At 39.6% G+C, this 10,077-nt stretch overlaps 2 protein-coding genes across 4 annotated transcripts in view; one reads left to right on the forward strand and one right to left on the reverse strand.

Annotated features, from left to right (window-relative positions):
• Nucleotides 1–5,886, forward strand: part of LOC109040504 (serine/threonine-protein phosphatase 2B catalytic subunit 2) — a 415,824-nt gene extending 409,938 nt beyond the window's left edge. For all 3 annotated transcript variants that reach the window (XM_072305189.1, XM_072305192.1, XM_072305196.1), the window contains exon 14: nt 4,605–5,886. In XM_072305189.1, coding sequence (XP_072161290.1) covers nt 4,605–4,798 — 194 coding nt within the window. In that variant the 3' untranslated portion in view covers nt 4,799–5,886. The remainder of the gene's footprint in view (nt 1–4,604) is intronic.
• A 688-nt stretch (nt 5,887–6,574) lies between these two features.
• LOC140225640 (uncharacterized) lies at nt 6,575–9,553 on the reverse strand. Its single transcript, XM_072305209.1, has one exon. It carries the CDS (start codon nt 8,766–8,768, stop codon nt 7,269–7,271), a length of 1,500 nt encoding a protein of 499 aa, XP_072161310.1. The 5' UTR covers nt 8,769–9,553; the 3' UTR covers nt 6,575–7,268.
• Between the last annotated feature and the right edge of the window lie 524 nt (nt 9,554–10,077).

Consider the following 10,077-nt stretch of genomic DNA (forward strand, 5'->3'; position numbering starts at 1 on the left):
AGCGCAAACCGCAACACTTACACTCAAACCGTTCGCGAGATATCGATTTTTAAAGTTCTAAAAAAATTGCAACTTTGCCCCCCTGCCCCCTCCCCCCTAATTATCCGAGGGGGCTGAAATTTTGCCCTAGCATCGGGGACACTTAGTACAACATCTGAGCAAAGTTTGGGCCAAATCCAGGGGGGGGCCAAAATCGGCGTTTTTGGAACAACCTCTTTCAAGCCAATTTTCAGGTGAAAATCCTATTCTCAAACATTTAGATACATCTGTCAAACTGCTCATCCAGTTGCACCGTAATAACTCAAAACTGAAGGGAAGGAACAGAAAATTCGAGTTAGCCAGATTACAGATGAAATATTTGAGTAACTTAGACTGATTTAGGGTAAGAGTGCATCTCTTGATTTCATTGCCTTCAAAATAAACACTTATGGGGACACATTTAGGGAGTTACTCATGAGCATTTTTCCTCGTCTATCACTCAACAAATCGTGCTAATTCCGAGAATGTGGTTTTCTTTCTTAGAAGCTATGTCCTCACTCCTCTAATTTTAAATGGACAACCTATCCCAGAATCTATGACAGCTCATTATCTCGGCTCTATCATGGACTCTAAACTAAAGTACAGGGAACATTTCATGAAGAAAAAGAAATAATTGAATTACAACTACAAAAAATGTATTTGTAACTAGGTAAAAAATTAAAATTAAGTTTAGGTAATAAAATTTTATCATACAATGCCATGATGAGGCCGATTTGGATGACGCCTGTCAGTTGTAGGCTTGCGCGGCAAACTCGAACATACAGGGTTATTCAAAAGTTACGCACCACTGGCCATAACTTTAGTTCTAATTATGATATCGATTTGCGGTTTGTGGCGTCCTTCTTCATATCGAGGGGGAAACTTTTTGAGGTACTTTTCAGTTCTTCACCCCCCCAGGGGGAGGGGGGGCGGGGGGCAACTCAAAAATTTCAAATGGCAACCCCCATCATGTGATACATCGTTAGAAAGAGCATAAAAAAAGAAAATTTTTGGCGCAAACCGGAAGTCGATCTGACCCCCCTGTCAAAAGTTAGGGGGGTCCAAAGGTTATTTAGGGGGTCTGTACCTTCATTTTATAGAGTAGCTTCGGCGGCTCTTGGACATACCGTTTCTCTTTTCAAAGAGTCCTCGAATACTCCAGGTCTGATACCGAAGTCTTCATATTGCCCCCGGGCCACCACAGCCCACCCCCCCCCCCACCCCCGTAGGGGGGATTGGGCCTGTTACAATGAAACATTGCATTAAAATGCGAAAAGTCACAGAAGAGCTTCAAACTTATCATCAAATCCGAGTGGAACTTCTTGCCAATGTTAACGCAAACGCAGCCTGCAACTTTAAAGTGAGTTTTCAAAACTCTTAGCCCCCTGCCCCCCCCCCTCATTTTTGGTTGCAGAGCGGGTAAAAACCGGGAAATTCACTACAAATAATGCCCGAAACTAATGTCCAACTTGAGGAGGACCCTAGAAACGTTTCGATCAGTCGGAGCATTGAAATACAAGGACTGCTACCCCCTTAAAGTACGGAAAAGTCCAAAACACCCCCGCTGCCCCCCTCATTTTTTGTTGCGGAGCGGGTAAAAACCGGGAAAATCGCCAAAAATGATGCCGGAAACCACTGTAGAACTTGACGAGAACCCTTGAAACGTTGCGCTCAGTCGGAGAACTGCAACACAGGAACTACCGCCCACTTTAAGGACGGAAACATCCCTAAAACCCCCGCTGCCCCCCTCTTTTTTCGTTGCAGAGCTGGTAAGAACCGGGGCATCATTTCTGGCGATTTTCCCGGTTTTTACCCGCTCCGTAACGAAAAATGAGGGGGGCAGCGGGGGTGTTTTGGATGTTTCCGTACTTTAAGGGGGTGGCAGTCCTTGTATTTCAATGCTCCGACTGATCGCAACGTTTCAAGGGTCCTCCTCAAGTTGGACATTAGTTTCGGGCATTAGTTGTAGTGAATTTCCCGGTTTTTACCCGCTCTGCAACCAAAAATGAGGGGGGGGGGCAGGGGCTAAGAGTTTTGAAAACTCACTTTAAAGTTGCAGGCTGCGTTTGCGTTAACATTGGCAAGAAGTTCCACTCGGATTTGATGATAAGTTTGAAGCTCTTCTGTGACTTTTCGCATTTTAATGCAATGTTTCATTGTAACAGGCCCAATCCCCCCTACGGGGGTGGGGGGGGGGGGTGGGCTGTGGTGGCCCGGGGGCAATATGAAGACTTCGGTATCAGACCTGGAGTATTCGAGGACTCTTTGAAAAGAGAAACGGTATGTCCAAGAGCCGCCGAAGCTACTCTATAAAATGAAGGTACAGACCCCCTAAATAACCTTTGGACCCCCCTAACTTTTGACAGGGGGGTCAGATCGACTTCCGGTTTGCGCCAAAAATTTTCTTTTTTTATGCTCTTTCTAACGATGTATCACATGATGGGGGTTGCCATTTGAAATTTTTGAGTTGTCCCCCGCCCCCCCTCCCCCTGGGGGGGTGAAGAACTGAAAAGTACCTCAAAAAGTTTCCCCCTCGATATGAGGAAGGACGCCACAAACCGCAAATCGATATCATAATTAGAACTCAAGTTATGGCCAGTGGTGCGTAACTTTTGAATAACCCTGTATGAGAGATGAAAACGGTCGAAAATCAAGTACCCAGACCAATTGCTGGAGCCAAATGGCATATCAGGAAGCTATTAGATCGGAACTTGGTACAGAAAGTCTAGACGTCTTTGCCTCAGATATGAGGAAAGTTTGGAATCTTACACCAATCCTGAGGCAATTAAGCTCCTGGATTGGTTGGAGGAGACCAGACATCTCAAGGGCAGAATGCCTCACAAGCCTTCCTCCCCTGACTTTCGAAATGTCTGATATCATCACTTTTTTCTAAGGGCTCTGCTCCCCTCTGCCCAAGTCAGTAAGAGAATGTCTCCCATATAAAATCATGGCGGACTGTTAACTCAGCTTAGTCACACTTTAGAGGTTTTTAGCTCTTTTTGCCACACTTTCGCTCCTCTCTTGTAATACAATTAGTCTACTACTACTTGTCTACCAATCAATCCCAACTCGCTTACCAATTAAGTCAACTTTTCTTAATTTCCTGACTTCTTAAAACTTTTGTATTGTACCTAAATGTAAACAAAATTCCTCTGTAAATGTGGGGAAAAAAAAAAAATTTCACTCAACAACACAAACTGATTTCTTGTGGCAGCTGCAAGTTTGATCTTTATCTTAAAATAATGGAGGATCCTATGAGTTATAGCACCAACTATTTTCGAATTAATGAGGTGTAAAAGATCCCAAAATTTCTGCGAGTCAACGGAACAATTTTTGGATTATTGAGGTTTATTGTCTTCAGCAGAAGGGAGTGGCTAGATTCTTTGAGTTATTAAGGTTTTCCAATTATCGAGGTTCGAGCCATGGAAGTTTGATGGTATACTCCAATTTTTAGCTTTTCCCAATCTTCTTCTAGTCTTGCTCCGTATGTTTCCAACAAAGTTAGATTCCCTGTGTCTGTTTCTCAAATCTGTCACAGGCTGTGGAGGAATCCTTTTTGAACAATTTCAAAAAGTACAACGACAGTCTCAAAATTTCTCCTAAGATTTTACTGAAGGGTAGCCCTTTTGACTGGGGGTTTTCTTCTTTCACAAAGAATTATCATCAGCTATAAAAATGTTTAAATCTAGTTGTGTTGGAATGGATAAAAACTTCAAGAGAATCCTTAATTAATTAAAGTGTGATAAAATCAAGTTTTTATCTTCAAAGAATTTTCATCAAGCAATAAATGTTTAAATCTAGTTGTGTTGGAATGGATAAAAACTTCAAGAGAATCCTTAATTAATTAAAGTGTGATAAAATCAAGTTTTTATCTTCAAACGTTTTGGAAATAACCTAAAGTTCATTGAGAATTCAGACTTCAGCATGCAAGTTAGCAGTTACCTTCACAACGTACGATTTTCTTTTCCCCCACAGGGAGATAATCATTAGTAAGGCAATAACTTCATGTTCTCCCCCGATCGATTTTCATTGATGATGATATGAATTTAAAAAAATTTAATGTAAAATCGAAAATTTTATCAGGTACTCACATCAAGAGCAATAAGACAAAGTGCAACATGTCTCAGAAGATTCTTTTAACTTATGTCTCCATATTCACTTTCACCAAAAATGTTACCAACGCTAGACATGTTTTTTTAAGAATCCTGAGCAGAATCATTAAATGGATGCAAAAGAAGCATCTAAAATGCGTTTGGTTCTGGTAAAATGTCTAATACTATCTAGAAGTGAGCCAAAGGAAGAGCCTATATTAGTCAAAATGTGCCAGTTTCTCTGAGCAGCACTATTTGAACCAGAAGTAGGTTACCTGAGACCATTGCTACCTGCCTATGGAGGTAAGCGGATTGGAGAAACCAAGTTAGTCATGTTTCGTAGGTTCTTCTGAAATCCTCTTCAACCGAGCATTAAATAATATTCTCTCCAGTAGATTTACATTATACTTACACTTGTCCATCTGAAATGTTTTGATAAATTTTAACTTTTACATAATTATTATTATTATAATATTGACTTGTTGAACATTTCAGCATTGCAAGGCTTCTCACCAACGCATAAAATCACAACATTCGCAGAAGCTAAAGGTTTAGACGCAATAAATGAAAGAATGCCACCACGGAAAGACGCCCCACCCACACCATCACCGGGCGCATCAGAAGACAAACCCCCCCCTTCTCTTGTTAGAAGCGAGCCTCAACCCACTGTTACAAATGCACATTCATGAGCTCCAAACTATCCTGTAAGTTTTTTGTCATATCTTGATCTTGTTCACAAAAGATTTCAACAATAGATCCAACGGATTTAAAATTACCAAAAGTTGATCGAAGATTGATGAATCCATGTAACAAACATCATGTTTTTTCATCAACAAAGCCTTTGTTGTTTTTTAGTTTTAACTAATCTCGTTTTCTAGTCTTGTTCATTTGTTAATCTTCATGTATCAACTTCCTTCTAGTTTTTTCTTATTTTTTCTCCTTCCTTTCCTTCTGAATATGTTTTTATACTTTTCTCGATAATTTTTAAACCAGTTTTCCTTGATTTCACATGCCTCCGCTATTCAATTACTCAATATTTTAATGTGTTAAGTAAGATTGTGTCAAGCAATCATAATACCTGTCATTCTCAGGCATTGCTTCTAAAAGGAATCAGAAGTATCAGTCATCCGTCTAAAGCAAGCCTTTTCCGTACAAATCATGTTGTTCTATATTCCTAAATTTTTAATTATCAGTGAGAGCTTCATTCATAGCGTTTGGTTCCATATGAATCAAACCTCATTCCTTCCCAACTTTTTGTTCTAAAGAGAACTGTCCAAGAAATCGAGTGAGACTAATTAAAGGCTTCAATAGAGAAGAGACGTTTCTTGCTCTCAGTGTCACCGAATTTCCATTCTTCGTTTGCTATTCTTAAAAAGAAATCTCGCTGATTATCATAAATATTCATAGCACAGGAGCATATCTATACGTCCTTTATTTTCATAATATTTATAAAACCTACTAAATAGTGCCACCAAAAAGTAAATCAGTGTGTTAAATTACTTTAAATTATCATTTTGATAAGAAAAGTATTTCAAAAGTATATTTATTTTGTTCAATTGTTTTTATGCTTACTCGATTATTTTAACATTTCATTCAGTAACCTATCATGATCTTTATATCAGTATAAAAAATTTGACGAACCTGTTTCACCTCTCTCAGCTGTGAATTGTCCATAGTGTGGATTAAAATCATTTTTATTTTTGTCATGCCTCAGATGATGCCTTGGAGTCCAGAAACGCCTTAGGTGTTGTAAATAAAACAATTATTCAGCATAATACATACATAAGGACATTTTTATTTCTTTTTTATTTTCTTTAATATGACTGCTTTTTCATCCATGTTGACTTAAGTATGTTTTGCTTTTCCTCTACCCATTTGTCTCTCTAGTTCTATTCTATTTGAGAAAATCAATCAAATACCTTCAAGTTTAGAAACCTTCTTGTTCATATAGAGTTTATTATTAATCGTCAGCAGACGATGCAGGCTAAAATTTAGAAGATTTAAATGGTGCTCCAAGAGTTTCTTCTATCCTTCTCATAAAATTCTCTCCTATTTACTGCTACATGCAAATTCTTTTCCCGTTTCAAAAGAGTCCAGAATTTTCATGATTTTTTTACATTGAATTTTATTCGTTTACAATCAGAGGCTGTGTAATTAATTTTTCTTGAACTCAAGTCTCTGAAATTACTTACAAATAAACATTTCTGTAAACGGCGGAAGTGGAACAGGTAGTCTGCTGGATCAGTTTCACACAGTGAACTTAGTTGGTCTCTGGCCAATGGAAAAAGTCTTTGAGCGTGAGCAATGAATCTTTGAGCTGCTCTAAAATTCATCAATATACAGCCAGTTACAAATCTCATCTCTTTATTTTTCTACCACATTTTTCCTGCATGCTTGGAGGTTTGACAAGTGTTAAGATTGCTAGAAAAGTCTGTTAGCAATATGTAATTAATCTTCTTTGAATTAACTGTTGTTTCATGAGGAGAAAAATATTTCTTGTTATAGAGTTATGTTTGTTGACTACATTTGATTTATTACTTTAGTATGATTGATCACCTCATTAGCAAATTACCTGTTTGTCATTGTTTTTTCTTTGTTTATCCTCCCTTCTCCCCATCACTTTTTTCTCTCTTCTCTCATTAGTGAATCAGTTCTGTCATCTAGATCACCAGTGGTATCAATCTAAACATCAGAATTTAAGAATATTGCATCTGAAGTTCCTGACTGTGTACGAGTGTTGACTATGTTTGTCCTTATGATAAGACAGATTGGCTCTCACATATCTTTTTACCGGTTAGAGGTCAGTAGGTCTACAGGAATGTGGTCTATTGTTTGTAGGTCTACTGCAAAAAGTCTACTGACTTTGCGTCTACAGAAATGAGTCTACGAGTTGTAAGTCTACGTAGAATGAAGTTGAAACACAGAATTAATACACGCCGATTCAGTCTACGGAAATTAGTCCACACAGTGTACGCCTGCAGGAAAACATCGTCTATAAAAAAAGGCGTCTCTGGAATTTCCTATTCAGGAAGACTAAAAGTAATACTTATTTTGGTATGCTTGAAGATGTGAGGAAAGAGGATCGTCGTTAGGGTACCTACTTGCGTCAGCTATTACGTCGCTACTACCCAGCTACGTCAGCTAGGTCTACGTCAGCTACTAGCTGCTTGCGTAGTCAGAAGAGTTATCATCACCGGCGGCAGCGTGCCGCTTGAGATGGTATCCGATGCTGCGTAAGTACAAGAGGATATCATCCCTGTCTTTATATTCTCTGTATCTGCTGACAATTGATTTGACCTGATTGTGGTTTATTACGTAGGAGCGAGGTATTGCGTGCTTGACACACCTGTGTCCAGCCAAAATTTGGGTAATTTGGTTGCTAGTGTCTTGTTGGTCTTTTCGCACAGCTTCAAGGAATTTCCACATGGAGGCATGGTGGGAAACGAGCATGCGTTGGAATCGAGAATGCCACCCCTCTGCCTCGTTAGTCGTCCTCTGGAGGTCATTCAGCACTGATTCGTGAGCACACCATAAATTCGAAGGGAATAAGGGGGGTGTCGCACGCCGTCGCCCTCGTGCTCGTCGGCCCCTTACGTACGTAGCTTCCACGTACTCTGCGATGGAAAGAACGCGTGGGTCCACGTGGTCAATAAGTAAATCGAAAACCTGTAAGATGTCGGTTTCTGGGACAAATGGGAGGGACATTAGACACTGAACGTCATTCCTAATAGTTCGGTCGTTTGGGTTATGGTAATCTGCTTTCAACCCGTTTCCAATCACCTGCCTCCAAATGGCTTGGGAGAAATGAAAGAGGCAAATCTTGTGGACCGATCCTGGGAATTCTGCTCTGGCTGCCTGAATGACTGCAGCCTCCATATCTGTCATTATGAATTGTGGTAATAGTTGGAGGGGAGGATTTAGTTGCAACGTGAGAGACTTTACTTCAGCAAAAATTCGTCTGTAGGTCTCTTCAGTCTTGCGCATGGTCAAACAGTATACCAGTGGGTACAGCTTGCCCATGACCTCGCCGTGAAGGGTGTACAACTGATAGAAAACATCCGGGACAGTCTTAAAAGTACCATCACTCACTAGGATACGACTGCGCGCCAGGTCCTTCAGCCCTGCGTTTGTCGTGAAGATCAATATTCGATCAGGATCGTCTTGCCCTGAATCAAATCGGAGGAACGGCTCGCCAGATAGAGTTTCATTATATGGGGGTAAAATCACGAGGCTTGCAAGAGACTGAGGGATGGGTGGACGTCCTGCATTCTGATAACGATTCACATTCCGGAGCATAGCTTGTCTCTCCGGTAACGCAGCTAAAACTTCCGAGTCGACGTTCACCAAATGATCTTGCAGGACCGCCACAGGGGGAACATTTGGCCGTTCTCTAGCATCTTCCCGAACGTTTGACATAATCCTTTGACGAGCACTTTCTGTGACGTCGGGCTCATGAGTATGCCGTCGCGCGTTTTTCAGTACTTCAATTCCGCCATGTAGATCCGCATTAGTAACAATTGTCGAATTGCATATATTTCTCTTTTCACACCGCCAATATATCTTCCTACTGTTTTTACTTACTCTCCTTTTCGTGTACAGGTAATGCTGGTGAACTAATTTCTGTTTCCGTTTGGCAGTGGGGATTAGAAACGTCTCCATTGTTTCCTCTTTACAGTAATTTCTTCAAATTTCGTTAATAAACTTCGACAATTTAATACCCCCCTTATTATAAAGAACCGTCTCCATTTCCATCTTGATGCTACTTTCTGCAAATTTTGTTCACAAACATAGATAATTTAATATTCCTCCCCTGATTACAAAAATAATTTGGTCAAAGAAATTTTCTTCCCTTATAACCTCTTCTAAGAGCAAGTTCTTTTCACGAGTGAAATGAAAAAAGCTCCAAATGTAGGTACATGTTTGATGGTTGCCATGGAAGCGTGTTAACCAAAGACGACCTATAGACGTTAATGTATTGTAGACTTTAGTAAAAGGAGACTTTCTGACGTAGACCTACTGACCTGAAACCCTTTTTACCACAATGGTAACAGTAAAGATCTTTGTGACATCTCACGAGGGGAGGTCACAGAGATTTGGATCAGAGTGTGGCCGAAAGTTTTTTTGCTCAAAATTATTAGTCCCCCATTTTCCTCTCTTCGCGAATGAGCCGTGAATGTCCAAAATAAATTTTGTAAAAAATGTGGGAAAAAGAGCTGCCTGCTGAAATAGTTAAGTGACGCATGTGTAACACCAGCATAGCCATAATTTAATAGTTAGGAGCAAGGTATTGTAACTGACAGGTTACGGTTTCGATCCACAGCGTCTCACTACATTTTTTATTCCTATCATGGTTATTTTACTTCGCTGGTTGCTTCCTCTGTCTAACTGCTCACATAATTATCTTTTTCAGTATTTTTATACATTAGAAACCATGATTATTTATTAAATTTTATTATTTCACGAGTATACAATTTTTACAAATAAAAATCATATGAAGTAGTATATGCTCAATTACAGCCGATGAAGAGACAAACGGTAAAAGAAAACACTGTGAGCAAATTGAAGAAAGTATGAAGAAATCAAAGCAGAACACTTGGATCGCATTTAGTAAAAAGGAACTAGCATGATTACTGTGTTTTCAAAATCGTACAACTTCTTTTTACCCTTTAAAAGATCTAAATATATGCACAGTATTAAAATTTACACAATTATTTCCCACTGATTTTAACATTTTTTTGGTGGGATGCAAAAACTATTTGCTATTTTGGGAAATATTTTAGATAATTATGAAGAAGCATTATTTTAACAACACTGCAAGTGCGCTGGTTCCTTTTTGCTAATTGCAATCTAATTGGGGAAGGATTAAAAGTAATGGTGGGACACCATTACTACCATCATCAATCCTGGAGCCTGCTGGCTAGCACGCAATAACTTCAACTGCTGAACCATTTCAAGGCTAAAGACTCCC

This window comes from Bemisia tabaci, chromosome 1, assembly GCF_918797505.1.
Source record: "Bemisia tabaci chromosome 1, PGI_BMITA_v3".
Classification (NCBI taxonomy): Eukaryota; Metazoa; Arthropoda; class Insecta; order Hemiptera; family Aleyrodidae; genus Bemisia; species Bemisia tabaci.

Coding starts and splice junctions, on each gene's coding strand:
- LOC140225640 (XM_072305209.1), bottom strand. CDS start 8,768: ATGGAGACGTTTCTAATCCCCACTGCCAAACGGAAACAGAAATTAGTT.